This window comes from Leptidea sinapis, chromosome 29, assembly GCF_905404315.1.
Source record: "Leptidea sinapis chromosome 29, ilLepSina1.1, whole genome shotgun sequence".
NCBI lineage: Eukaryota > Metazoa > Arthropoda > Insecta > Lepidoptera > Pieridae > Leptidea > Leptidea sinapis.
The window spans coordinates 2,855,515-2,871,069 of NC_066293.1; the positions used below are offsets into that span (position 1 = coordinate 2,855,515).

A 15,555-nucleotide genomic window follows, 5' to 3' on the forward strand; every position below is an offset into this window, starting at 1 on the left:
TTTTTAAAGCATGTACATCGCCTTATAATGATAAGACTTACTAACAAGTTTATGTTTTTTAAATTATGATTATCACAGTTACTAGAACATTCGTTAATGTGATTTTTACCTGTCATTATATTGACAAAGATAGAAAAAGTAAACCTCCTCTGTTGGTAAGCCTAAATTAATAAACTATTATATTATATATGTTTATGTCAGGTACTGAACGAGAAGCGACTAAGTGCCGGCAAGCCCATCATAGTGGAGGTGTCCCTGGAGAGAGAGGACGAGATCGTCGGGCCCGTTATCGCCCCCTACTTCCCCCAGGTAAGGCCCCTCCACTTTGACTCATATCTAAAATAAATCAATGGGCAATTCACCATAAAATTATATATTGTAAGTACATGTGTTAGGCTGAAGTGAATTCATGTATAGTCAAGGAATATGACTCGCGAACTACCTTTAGCCTAAATTGGTTATGACAATTGGTATATTGGTAAGGCCTTTCTTTCTTTATAACGCTTATATGACGAAGTGCTAAACGAATATAAACTTTAAAATATTTCAAGAAAGCAATAAGTCAGCGAAAAGGTACGAGAATCAAATCCCTTGACATGCCTACTTACTTGTATTGTTATAAAAAGGAAGAGATGTAGTGTCTCGACATCTAGTCTGAATTAAATATGTGTTAGCAATGATTGTCACTGTCATGACATCGACAGTGACATTAACCGTGTGCCAATAAGTGCTATATAAAGAATGCACAGCACAGCGGCGGATCTAACAGATCATTGGTCGTGAGCAACAGTTCTCTCACTTGTGCACAAACGCAAGGCAGTACAGTGGCGAATGTGAAGACAAGCGTAAACAATTTGTTTTAAAATTTTATCAATACAAAAAATAATGAACAATTTTTTTAATATAGTATCAATGTCTGTTAATTCATAAGTGTTAATGTATTTGTCTGTGTCTGATCAAATCAAATCAATATTACACCATTGATTGAAATTAAATTAAATTTCTTTATTCACTCAGGTACAATTTGTACACTTATCAAAGTCAATTTTGATGCCATTCAAAATTCAAGAGTAAACTCTTGAAATTGTAAACAATCTTTGAGTTTGGAAACAAATCCTATTCAAAGTTCAAACATTTCCCATTAAAAATTACAATAAAAATGAGGTTTGTCCACTTACTAGTACAATATGTTTAAAATAGGTATATGTTATATACAATGACAATCTATACACATATAAGGACATACCATTCACAGTCTGATAGCGGAAGGGCAAAATTTTTCTCCTTAGTTGTGTGTCAACTGTCACTGTCTGAATAAAACCTGAACTGATCAAATGTTCTATTATTATCTTATTAATTATTAAATTGCTGCTTATTGACAAATAATATTTTAAACAACTGGAGCCAATGCGGAAATGTATAAATAGAGCAGTCGAAGCTTATTATTGTGTATTTTGTGGTACATTCCATATTTTCGGCTTTGTTTTTATATGACGTGATTTGTCTATATGTATAGAATGTCATTCATTATCATCATTAAATTCCTGTATTCCCTAGCTGGGGCAGAGGGCATCCGCAGTGCATCTCCATCGCATTCGGTACTGAGCATCTCTCTTAATTTCACACCTGGGTCTTTCCTATGTATTTCACCGACGGTCTGTATAGCCGAGTGGTTAGCGACCCTACCTACTAAGCTAGAGGTCCCGGGTTCGAATCCCGGTAGGTGCAAGCATTTATATGATGAATATGGATGTTTGTTTCCGAATTATGGATGTTTAAATGTATTTATGTATGTTTATATGTATTTATGTATGTTTATTTAAGTATATTGTATTAAATATATCGTTGTCTCGCAACCCATAACACAGGCTATATATGCAATTTGGGGCAAGATAATTTGTGTAAAAAGTATAATAATATATAATATAATAATTTATTTCTCTTAAAATCATAGTTTACAGCAGCTAGTGGCCGGAGTCACCTTTTAAGCAAATAATGCCTGTACCAGGTGTCTCCGCTCTTCCAATTCAGCAATGTGTTATATTTAACAAAAGTTTTATTGACATGGTGGTGAAATAATAATAAAGTTATGAAATGAATATAAATTTAAAAAGGTTATGAAATGAATATAAATTAACAATTTAAATATTTGGAAAGTTACTTTTGAACACCTTAACAATTACAGCGACAAAGATTTACAATTACGATTTTTAATTCTTATCGAACATGTAAGTCACTTTTTATTATTATAAACCTAAATGATAAATATGTGTAACTATGTGTGAGTGTGTGTGTGCGTGCGATACTGTGTGTTTTTGTGAGTGTTGTGTGCGTGTATATATGTTAAGTGCGTGTGGAATATTTTCTGTCTGATCTATGTAAACATTGGATAAGTTATTATACTCTGTACATTATTTAAGTTGTTTAAGTAAAATCTCCGTTGCCTCATAGTCGAGAGACTTTAACCACTTCTCTACGATTTTTTTACAATCGTTATATTGTTTTGAGTGGATATGTAGTTTTTTATTTATTTTATTGTAAATTTGAGCTGAGAGACTATTGTATTGTGCGCTAGCAAACTTTGTTTTTGTTCGAGGGACTTTAGTTACGTTAGGTTGCCTCCTACTTTGTTTATTATTTACGAGATATGGTACTTCTTTATGTTTTTTGATTAAAACATGTTTCAGAAACAGTTTCCTCACAGAGAGTAAACCGCACTCAAGGTAAAGTTGTTCTGTAGAATATCTGTAACGTTTGAAATACATGGCCTTAATCAATGCTCGTTGCGAGCGCTCAATGTCTAAAAACTTTATTTTTGCAGCACCTCCCCACACTGGAATGCAGTAGGTTAGGATGGATTCAACTAGTGCAGTATATATTCTCTTTAGCAGAGTGTTAGAGGAATCACTATCGTTCTCAGATTTGTCATTCTTTGGGACCACGTACCTCAGCGAGCGAAAAACCCATATTAATTTTCTGACTCTTTCAGCCAGTTGCTCAAGGTGAGGGTACCAGGAGAGCCTCTGATCAAGTATGACTCCTAGATATTTGAAATTATCTACTTTATTGATTTGGGGACAGTTACAGTTATTATGTTTGCTAAGTTTACAGTTATGAACTTTCAGATTAAAGTTGCCATCGGGCTGATTATTATTATAAATACTGAAGCATATATAATTTGTTTTAGAAGTATTTAATGATAGTAAATTAGACTTCAGCCAAGCAGATATTTGAGCCATTCCTTTTTCAGCGCTATTTTTTACATCTGCCCAGGTACTTCCAGAAAAGACAACGGCTGTATCATCAGCGTACGAAAAAATTTTAGCATTATCGATTGTAAGATTGCACAGTTCGTTTATATATATTAGGAATAAAGTAGGGCCTAATATGCTGCCCTGAGGTACACCATATGTTACCTCTGTAGCTTCGCTGGAATACTGTTCTAATTTTACTTTTTGTTTTCTTTGAGAAAGATAATCTTTAAAAAGAGTTAAAGGCATACCTCTGATTCCAATATTTTCCAGCTTGTTCACAAGAATAGGGACAGAAACCGTGTCAAAGGCTTTTTTTAAGTCTAGAAATACTGTTATACACTTTGAATTTTGATCAAGATGTTCGGTTACTAATGAAGATAGCGCAGTTACAGCGTCTTCTGTGGATATACCTTTTCTGAATCCAAATTGCGAGGGAGATATTATATTAAATCTGTTAAGAAAGTTAAGAAGGCGAGAATTTATTAGCTTTTCTAAAATTTTAGAAATGCAAGGCAAGATAGATATAGGTCTGTAATTATTAACGTCATTTCTGTCCCCATTCTTGTATACTGGGGTAATAATTGACTGTTTTAAGGAGGAAGGGAAGATTCCCTTACTAAAGCAAAGATTTGCAAGATGGGTTATAATTGGTACAATATCATTCTTTACATACTTTAAATACTTAGTTGGGATCCCATCCCACCCAGGAGCACTGTTCGTTTTAAGACTCTTTAACACAATATCTACTTCGTTAAGGTCTGTTTCAAGAAGTACGAAAGAGTTTAATTGAGTGACTGTATTATTAATTAGATTATTGAAAATGTGCAATGGCGTAGGATCTATATGTTCTGCAAGTTGCTTACCAATGTCTGCAAAGAACTTGTTTACGAAATTTGCTGATTCATAAGGTGAAGATTTGGTGTTTAGTAACTCTGTGCTCTTAGACTTAGTTTTACTTGAGTATGTGATGTTTTTTATATTTCTCCAGAGTAATTTATTGTTAGCGACAGATTTTGCAATGAGATCTCTTTCGTATTGCCTTTTTAGTTTTTTTATTAAGTTATTTACATAGTTTCTGTATCTACTATATGTTATTTTTAATATTTCGTTATGAGGATCATGTTTTGACTGCCTTTGTAATTTATTTCTGTTATTTATACATCTAAGAATACCAGGAGTAATCCACGGCTTAATAATTCGTTTGCTCTTTGGTATTTTTACTGTTACAATATTATTTTTTATAGAATCTGATAATTTTTGCAGTAGCTGCTCACTCAACACATTCGGATCAGTGCAGTTAAATAATTCAAGTAATCCTAAGTCTTGTAAATAATTTCGAGCCTTTTCATAGTCTATTGTACTTTTTATCTTATTGGCTCTCATAAAATGTTTAATTTTAGACAGGCATAAAAATGTAGTGTAGTGGTCCGTTGTAGTTGTATGTAATATGGCGATAAAAGCCGAGATTTTTTGTTTATTTATTTTTAACATAATATGATCCAAGCATGAATTTTCCCTAGTTCCCAGCGTGTGACCTGGAAGTATCCCATAATCTGAGAGTGTGTTGAGATAATTTACTCTATTCCTGTATTCTTGAGAGAGATCGTTTTTTGGTATAAGATTTATATTCAAGTCTCCGGTAATAACTATGTTGTTTTTTGTTTTAATTTTACTAAGCTGACAGCATAACGAATTTAAAAACGGTTCAATGTTCGATATTGATGGGGAACGATAGATACATAGTAATGAGTTATTTAAAATATCAATTTGTATACAAGACGCATGTGTCAATCTAATCTCCTTTACTTTAGCTTTTATGGATGACTTTATAAAGACGGTAACCCCATCATTTTGATTCAGTTGTTGAGTAGTGAAGTAAGAGTCGTAATTAGGAAGTTGAGGTATGGGCTTGTTAGTACTCAGTCTGCATTCTGTTAAAACAAGTATATCTGGATCAAAATTGAAGTGAGACACAGTTAATAAGAAGTCGTCAAAGTTAGAGTAGATACTTCGTATATTTTGAGAAACAATAGTCAGATCACTCTGCTTCACATTTATGTAGTTACTAAGTTTAATGGGATCACACTCAACAGACCGCGCTAGTTCTAAAGTGTCTATTTCTTTTATAGTTTTTAAGGACTCAACCATTATTAAAGGTCATATAAATAATACGTCCTAGAAGCGCGTCTCTATTTTCAAGGGTTACTTACATGCATATAAAATGTACATGTATATAGAAAAATAATATTCATTTTAGAACCTTCCATAAATTCCATAGCAAAGTTGCAGTAGTGCGAGAAAGCTATGTGAGTGCCTCCAGACAGTACCGATTTACATTGTTGAGTAAAAATAATAAGGCATTTAACTATACAATATGCTAAATAAAAAGCCCGTGTATAAAGACTATCAGTATTTAGTGTAATATAGTATTGAGTGTTAGTTAAGTTGTGTGTAAGTATTAAGGGTGTGTATGTAATGTGGATTGAAAGTAACAAAAGTAACGTATTATAATTTAAGTAAAGTCGAAATAGGTAGCTTAAAAATATTTTAGTAAACTCTATATATAGTCATGTATTACGTAATTGTTGTACTTGAGACTCACTGTTCACTGTAATAATCTGCGAATTATCATCCCGGCGAAGGAATACTTTTCCGAAGTTTGTCCAGCAATATTTATATTTATGTGACAATTTTAAATCTCTAGCTAGAAAATACAGCCTGGCTCCTTTCGGTGTGAGGTTTTCCGATATGAAAATCGGTATATCTGTGTTTGTTTGAAGACCTAGATGTTTTGCACATAGTTTATTGCTTTTGTTTCTGTTATTATATAATTTAGCCGATTTAATGAGTTCAGTTTTTGTGAAAGTATTAGTAAATTCAACAATCATAGTACTGTTATTTGCCTTTTTATTTTTAATATTTATAATATCCTTTATTTCGGCTTGTGTAATACTCATATCTAAATTATTAGCCAAATTTTTTACCATCTTTATGAGATGCTGTTTATTTTCAGCCCCTTTGAGAGGCACGTTTTTTATTTCAATATTATTCTTCCTTTCAGTTCTTTGACTCTCTTCAAGCTTGTTTTCTAGAAGAGTGATGTATTCCATGTCCCTTTTGACTTGAGTTTCGAGAGACGCTATCTTTTTTTGGAAGTCTGAATTTTGGTCGCTTAGGAATGTAATACTTTTTTGAATACCTTCGTTTACTTGTTGTATATCCTTCAATGCAGTTAAAATGGATTTTATTTGTTCATTATTATTTTTTTGTGAGTCGAGAAACAGCTCTTTCATTTCTTTCATCTCATTTTTAATATCCTTCCTTAGATCTAATAGCTCGACATTTAACTCTTCATTTTGATAGTTTTCTCGCTTTCTCTTACTCCAGTTACCCCTGGCACTGACATATGAGAGTGAGGTGGTATCGCTAGCTGCGGAAGCTTGATTCAATTCCGGCACAGAGCTAGACCTTTCAGGCGATCTATGTAGTGGCATGTTTAACTTTTTGTTATAATATAATTATAAGTAATTAAGCAATGAAATATGATTTTCCGAATAAGTAACATATAAATTATTATTATTTTCTTCTTAAAATTATTTAAGCACTATTTTACTCAAATTGGATACGGAATAACTAAGTGATTATTGATAATACAAATTATAATAATATAAACTAACAGAATATCTTCCCAGGAAATGAATCTTTTATCAATATTTTACGATTACGTCTATTTCCCACAGAATATTTATTAATAAGGTCGAAGTACCTGTATAGATTATGAATAATCCTAACGATGGCACATCGGTACAAAGTTATTTATAGTTTACACTTTTAAAAGTACCCTCCACTGAATACGGCTCACTTGAGTTTTTGTACACAAAACTGAGAAAGTATTTTACAGTAACGTATTATGCACTGTGACTATTGTAACAAAATAACTTCCAAGTGTGTATTTGAATGTATCTCTTTACAAAGTTCAAGTCTTCTTCTTTAATCACACAACATACCTGTAGGCTTATTAGTGAGGTATTATTTTGATTGTGCTTTGTGCTAGATCCACTGGAAAATCTGGGTCAACATCAATGAATGTTGAAACAAGGACACCAATCAACGTTTTGAGAACTGAGGTAACATTAATTTAACAATAGTTATAATTTTAAATTTAAATTTTAGCGGAGGCTCACTTTCACATCAATAATGGCGGTAGGGAAAAGTGTGTCAATATTATTATTATTCAATCAAATTCATCAATGACAGTCCGCCGTCATGTTTGCTTTGGACGGCCACGTTTGCGTTTTCCTTGAGGACTTTCCAGTCTAGGGCTTGCCTCGGTATATGGTTGGGATCCCTCCGGAGTGTGTGGCCTATCCAGCTTCATTTGCGGCGTTTTATCTGTTGGTCGATTGGGACTTCATGACATGACATTTGTCATTAATGTCATTGTTTTAAATATAATAATATGTATGTTGCTTAATGTTATTATTAATAATTATATTTGACAGAAACGCGAAGAAGGCTGGTGGGTGGTGATCGGGGACCCCAAATCCAACACCCTGCTGTCCATAAAGCGGGTGTCGCTCGGGCGCTCCGCCAAAGTACGTCTGGACTTCGTGTGTGGCTCCCCCGGGAAACACACGTACACGCTGTACTTCATGAGCGACGCGTACCTGGGAGCTGACCAGGAGTACAAGTTCAATGTGGAAGTGGAGGACGCCGTCAGCGAGAGCAGCGACTCAGAATGAGACGGTTGATGTACATGGACCGGGGAGGTACCGGAACGGATACAAAACATTGTAATTATTAAGTGAGAACAATGATTTGAATAAATATAAGTTGTTTGATTGTTTTGAGTTTTATTTTGAATGATTAAAGTGAAACTTTTATAACATCGCCTAAAATTGTTTCGCCCATCTATCGCATTACAATCGGCCGCCGATTGTAGTAGGAGTGAAGTTGTAACATATATTACAACTACTGTTTTCAAGTCAGTTTGGCCGTGCGGTAGAAGGTGCCATGTTTAAGCTCAGATTTCCGAGAGGGAGAGTAGGTTCGAACCCATATAACAAAGGTTTTTTTTATGACATTGTATATTTATTTTATGAATATGTCAAGCATAATATATAATTTTTGAAGTGAAATCTTCTTTAGCGACGTTGAGCACTTTTCTTGGGATGGGTGTAAAATGTTAAACTAGCGTCAGGACACGTGTCCCGATCGAAACTTACAAAGACTGTTGGTACATGAACATTTGTAGGTTTCGTGCATATGTGAGATATATTTTAGATTAACAAATAATATCAAAACCTAGTTAGCTTCAAATAAGAATAAATATAATGGCTACAAAACTGAAAGTTTTGAAGGGAATTCTCACCAGACATGAGCACCTCTTTCTTCGCCAATTCAGATGTCAAAAACTTAATGTTTTGGAAAACCTATATAACTTCTGGTAGACTCGGCACTAAAACTTGTAAGCACAGTTTTCCGGGCGATTGATCGATCTTAGACCTTAGTTTTCTATATTTTTCACGAGCGACGAGTTCTATTATGTAAATCATCGAAACTACGTTCAGGAAGAGCAACCAACGAACGTCCTATAGTATATTGTTCGGGAGTTAGAACGTCAACTTCACTTGCATCTGAAGATAGTTGACACAATGGTCTACAGTTGAGCACAGCCTTAACTTTAGTCAAAATAGTTGTAAGCTCTTCAAACGTAAGAATTTGAGAGTCAATAACTCTTTTTAAATGGTATTTAGTGGATTTGATACCACTTTCAAAGATCCGACCCAAAGGACCCTTATGTCCCATTAGACATATCAACCATTTCCCTCTCACAGCATCAAGGATCACAAACCTTTATTGAACAAAACCTTATTATGTACAGTGATAAGATTGGAAAAAAACATAAATTTACAACTGAATCTTAACTTTGGTCAAAATATCTGTATGCCTGGGGCCACTTATTCAGATATTTTAAAAAGAATAAAGAAATGTTTCGAAGAAACTGGGCGTCATGAATAGAGCACGGCAATACTTCAAGCCGGCCCACATTATAGCGTATATCCGTGTTTTTGGAATACACTTTTAAGGACTTATAAATTTATAATTATGGTTTCTTATCCAGAATCTATGTTTTCGTCGATACTCACGAGACAGGACAGCACACCTCTATTGCCAATTCAGATGTAACTAAAATTTTATGTTTTGGAAAACCTATATAACTTTTGGTAGACTCGGCACTAAAACTTGTAAGTACACAGTTTTCCGGGCGATTGATCGATCTTAACCTTAAGTTTTCTATATTTTTACGAGCGACGATGTGGTTACGCACGCGGCTATTAAGAGAGTTTTTTTGACATATCGCAAGATGTCGCACACCAAGGTTGTCCATAAGGAGGGAAAGTTTGAAAAGAAACGTTTATAGTTTTTAGGACTAGTATCAGGGACTGTTCTGAAGATAAGAACAATTCCGCAACAAAGACAGCTGTTAAAATTATGGATGAAACTTGATTTTTCTGAGAGACTTTTTAATTGTCATTTTTGTGCACGATATAAATGAATATTGTATTTATTCGCTCATAACTCAATAATAATGTTAAACACATTCGGAAGACGAAAGTGATGAAATATATAAAACTTTATGTGGTTATTTTACGAACTTTCAGGTTCATTGCCATCCTAACGAATTTTCACATCAATGAGATGTGAAAATTCGTGGGTTGATTAAGTAGTATTAATAATGAATTCAGTTAAAGAAAAAGACAAAGATTTTCTGAAAACTTTAATAAAAACGTACCAATCTAAGTACAAATATTTAAATACTATTTTCAATATTATTATAATGATTATATACATAACAAAACACTATTATCTAAGTCATAACAAGTTGTTGTGACAAAATGTCCTCATTTGATACAAACATTCTTCACGAATCATTTTAATTATTGCCAAGTCGAGAAAACTTTTTTTTTATAACATCCATTGATGCCTATTGCATCGCCTTTTAGATATTCTTTGCTTAAGAGTCACTATTTTGCACTTCAAAAAACATTAAGCTAGGCTAAAAACCACGCCCGTATGAAATTTTTCTTTTTATGGCTTTTCCCTGAAGTAATCATTCACGCATCAATAATTTATAGGAAGGTGATATTTTCGCTTATGCGTTAGCTGACATGTCACTGTGACGTTGACAAGTGTGACAGTTGGCAGCACATTACCACAGTTACTATTTTCGAATTCCGAGTGAATCTGTTTCAATCTGGCTTTCGCTAATGTCAGCGACGCATTTGTTGATCTCATACTTTCCTGAAATAATAACAATAATCTATTAAATTATTTTTCCAATGCGGCCATTTCGACCTACACGACCCACGGCGTGGTGTCGTAAATATTGGAATTATTTGATACAGTGGATAGTTCAGCTGTTTCTAATCATTAATTCTAACACAATATTTAACACAAACCAAAAATTAAAGGTTTTTTGACCGAAAGACCGGTATGGACACAAATGGGAGTGTCGCCGAACTCAGGAATGTGGCATTTTTCCCCATTCTGGGAAAAATAAAAATAAAATTGGATTATCTTCCTAATTTTTTTGAGGAAAATCTTTATTAGCTATTTAATTACTTGCATAAGCTTAAGTAAATGTAGTCTATTTTTCCTTACGTGTCTTAAATAGTAAACAAACACTTCTGAACGAAAATTTCTTATTTCTGGACAATCATAGATTTTAGTTTTGATTTTATAATTTTTAACAATTTCAAAAGCACACACGCTGTGATAAAAACTATTAATTAATAATTTGAATGCATTGTTTTAAAATGGCAATATCAACAGAACCAATTTCCACAGATAAAATACGAACATTACATTTTTTTAATTTCAAATCAAATCATTTGTTTTTTAATATATAAGTAGGTACGTATATAATGGAAATAAATAAATGAAGCAAATTATTGTATCCGCGCCTCGTGAAGGAATTACATAATTTCGACACACGAAATGTTTAAAACTTTAAATCCGTTCTTACCTGCACACTCAGCAATGTCTTGTCTGCCTTACCCAACTTCTCAACAGATATGTCTATAGTATGTTTCATTAAACCTTCTAACGTAGCTCTCAATGAGACATTACATTCCCCTGGAAAATAAATTTCAAAGTATAGAAACTTAAGTGTACGTTTTTTGGAACGAAGTTCCTTACGGCAGGCTTGGAACTGAAAAAATGTGATAGTAAAACCGTAAGAAAAAGTCCGTGGAATAAAACCGTTAAATGAGACGTGCGCAGGCGTGACTTTTGTAATTATTTCTATTTCTATGTAATTTTATGTTGTCAAACAAAAATAAAGAGACATATTTTGTTATTTTAATTGATAATTTGGATTACGATTTTATTTTTATTTTACGTAATTTATTATTTCCTAAAATACTGAATTCCCTAAATACTTTCCTGTACTTAAATAAAAACTAATCTGCAAAATTTAAGAGAAAAATCAAGAAAACCTACATAAAATTAAACACGATTTTTTTTACAAATTGTGTCGATTCTACATTAGCCGAAGGAACTTCGTTCCTACCTGGTGGCCCACGACACCGCATCTTTTTTATTGGGTCGGCAAACAAACATAATAGTTTTTAATGCTTTGCGAGCCGGTTCCAGTGCAGACATTTGTTGTCATAAATGCGAATATATAATATCTATATTAGGAAATAACGATCCAACAAAAAATTACCTGTTGTAAATTATATATTTTTTTATGAAAATAAGGGACGAGACGAGCAGGACGTTAATGGTAATTGATACGCCCTTCCCATCACAATGCAGTGCCGCTCAGGATTCTTGAAAAACCCAAAAATTCTGAACGGCACTACAATTGCGCTCGTCATTGCTCAAAATTATACTTTTCCATGTGTGTTTAGTATGCGGAAAGTTATTCTTTTCCAAACTAGTGCTTTTTATTTACTTCATGTATATAACCTCCACATGCGTAGGTTTAATCAAAAAGTTTCCTGTAGAAATGTTGTGAAATTACTATTTGACAACGTAATTACAATTAACACATGAAGTAAATTTAATAAATTGAATTGGCATCTATGCTTTCATAAAAACCGTCGGTCACCCATGTACTTTAAAAAAACAGAAGTTCAAATAAATTATGTGCTTTACTTGTTATATTTTTTTGGTAATGTATTAAAAAAGCCGATTGAAGAACATCATTTCATCTCGTCTATTTGCCCACACCAAATGCTTTTAAGACAACCATGATTATTTTGGTTTGTTATAAATTTATTTATTTATACATAATTCACAGCTTTTAAAAAGATTTAATTAATGTCTTGTATGCTAACTTTATAACAGCATACTAAATAGTGGTCTCATGCCGTTGTCATATGGCAATGTGAGCAGACAGGAAGTTAATACATATAAATATGATCTGAAAGATAACTCTGTCAAAGATAACTTTTATGGTTATTTAATGTAGGTATATTGTATATTGAATGCACATACATAATTTCTGATGAAGGATTGAAGTCTGCATCATCTTTGTGGGCGATGAGGGTGGGAACATGGATGTATGCAGAGGAGAATCCAGTTCACTCTGGTCTGTATGAGATGGTAACTTTGATTCTGGAAAAAAATATACATATCTACTTTTAAATGTCAAACATTGCTGTTGAGCATATAACTCTTTTTTAATATTTTGCAATACTTTTAAAACAATACCCTTAATACCATTAGCCCAATAATTTCAATAGCTATGACATCCTCCAAACAGAAATACAATACTGCTTCGTCTCTGTTTCTCTTGTTCTTTCTGCTCACATCAACTCACCATGTCTATCTTGTATTGTATCTCTCTCTCTATTGTTGGTATTTTTGGTGCTAATCTTTTCATTACATCTGATTGTAAAATGTATGGTACACCTCATTTTTTTTTCCAATATTTCTCAAAGATATCAGATTAAACCAGGAATTACAATAAAATAAAATCAGATTTATTGTTTTCAAAGAAAAAAAAATACAGAATAACATACATGCTACAGATTACAAATTAAAATGGAAACAAAAGGTAGCGGCTCAGCTTCTGCTGCTCGGCGTACTTAACTCCAAGCAGCACTGGTTTTCAGCCGCCCCCCTCCCTGAGGTGTTATTAGGGAACTATAAGAGTCCACGTCCACCAGATATAAATCACCAAGAAAATTTAAAATAAACTTTCAAATGTTGTAATTATACATATACTTAGTTTCATATAATTATGTTTTACAAATAGTGTTTACTATATTTGGCAAGAGTGGAGGAGCATCATGCGGGAGGCAGTGTAACTCAAGAATAAGAAGACCAATCACAACTAATGTTGCATTATCTTAACAGCCACAACCACTATGAGAAGAGTGACTGATTGACAAGAAAATTTGTCAACATTCATGTATGCACAACAAATAATATGAGAAGGTTGGAGTGTTGATGCAACAAAGGGTAGAGCTGTTGACTGTTGTCCATGAGGTCACGAGACGCTCCCCATCTAAAACAATGTGTTTACACTCTTATGGTGGTGCAAATATGCACCGGGAAAAAGCTCAAAAGGCTGTGTGTGAAGTGTAAAACTGGCACAGGCTTGACACAATAAGGAGCTCAATAGCTGTTGAGTTGCAGAATATAACCTGTGAACAACTAAACCTTCGGAGCAATTGAAGTGTAGTTTTTGGTGTCATACAAGCTTCTGCGACTTATTTTATAGTTAGTTTACAAACTTGAACAGTTTTAACATTGAAGTATATTTTATTCAAATTCAAATATTTTAATTCAAAATAGGATGTGGAATCACTTATTGAAAGTCAAAAAACTACCACCCATTCCAAAATGAATGCCTTAGGCCTAAGAAGAATGGGCGCGACAAACTCAGAGGGCCTTTTTTTTTCATTAAAAATATGTTTTACAATTAAAGTAACATTGTACAATTAAACTTATTATTTAATAGCCTGAGGGTGGTCGCTCCATTCCCAATCTGTGGTATCATTAAGAAAGTCATTTATGTTATAGTAACTTTTACCACACAAACATTTTTTAACAATTCTTTTGAATACTGTAATACTTTTGCTTTGAACATTTTCTAGGATCCTGTTGTAAAAGCATATACACCGCCCCACAAAAGACTTGCTAACTCGACTTAGTTGAGTAGTAGGCATTATAAGCTTATGTCTGTTCCTGGTGTTAACATTATGGTTATGACAGTTTCTGGCAAATTCACTTATGTGCCTAAGAACATACATTACATTATCAAGAATATATATACAGTAGTTTCATTGTGATGAAAGTAATCATAACTTATTTATCATGATCAATCTGTTGCAATTGTTTTGTTTTAACCATTAGACTAGAGAATAATAGACTGGGAAAAATACACTAAATAAATAAATAAATAATCTCTTTAATCCTTAGACTCTTAAATATATTTTCAAAAACTGACACTTATTTGAATTAGAAATTAATATTACTTACCATCGTCTGATTCTGGTGCTTCGCCTGTAATAACAAATCCCTTGGCTTTTGGTGCTATTTCCTAAAAAAAAATTTAAGACAAATTATAAAGTTGTTTATATTGTTAAGTAATCCCTATCGAGGCGCCGTCATAAAATCAAATTAGTTTTATTGCTATTTGGGTCATAAAGTATGATATATATAATTATTAAATAGTAATACTTATGAGTATTTACCGGCGATCGACCAAGTTCAACTTCCGTATCTGATTCAGAAGCCTCGCCATCAACTACATTTGGTATTAAAGACATAATTTAACTACTTACAATTCCTCAGATAGGTATTGTTTTGTAATTTGTACACGAATAATTACAGTCAGACACCTTATCATTTTAATCCACTGTCGATTGTCATTGTCACTGTGTCAACATATTTGTGATTTGACAGCTAACAAATAGCTTTTGACATTATGACAATTTTTTTTTTGGGATTTTATAGCCTGGTAAACATTATGACAATGACACCAAAATATTACAGATTAAATACGTGACTTACGCCTCTAGCCATTCCGGATCGGCGCGCTCCGCCGCTCGATGTACACCTTAGATCGGCAAGTGTTCGGCGCTTGCGCAGCGTTTTCCCCGTGCGTATTATTTTACGTGTAGTTATAAAATGCTTATAACTAGGGTGATTTCAGTGACTGTCGCTGAAAGCTATTAAAACAAGCTATAAGACCATGTATAAATTATTCATATTGTCTTTCTTTTTTATTTCACAAAGTTTTTTCATTCGACAATAAGTGTAAAAATAGGTATATTTTTAA

The 15,555-nt window shown here is 33.2% G+C and overlaps 2 protein-coding genes across 2 annotated transcripts in view; one reads left to right on the plus strand and one right to left on the minus strand.

The window, feature by feature from the left end:
* The window catches only part of LOC126973218 (putative U5 small nuclear ribonucleoprotein 200 kDa helicase), a 95,152-nt gene extending 87,055 nt beyond the window's left edge, over positions 1–8,097 (plus strand). Inside the window, exons 41-42 of the mRNA XM_050820403.1 lie at positions 202–309; positions 7,757–8,097. Of these exons, the coding sequence (XP_050676360.1) occupies positions 202–309; positions 7,757–7,996 (348 nt within the window). The 3' untranslated portion in view covers positions 7,997–8,097. The remainder of the gene's footprint in view (positions 1–201; positions 310–7,756) is intronic.
* Positions 8,098–10,379: 2,282 nt separating this feature from the next.
* Positions 10,380–15,135, minus strand: LOC126973539 (uncharacterized). The gene is made up of 5 exons (XM_050820883.1): positions 14,969–15,135; positions 14,754–14,814; positions 12,762–12,881; positions 11,284–11,393; positions 10,380–10,559 (listed from the first exon to the last, which is right to left on the minus strand). Exons 1-5 carry the CDS (start codon positions 15,041–15,043, stop codon positions 10,380–10,382), a joined length of 546 nt encoding a protein of 181 aa, XP_050676840.1. The 5' UTR covers positions 15,044–15,135.
* Positions 15,136–15,555: the final 420 nt, after the last annotated feature.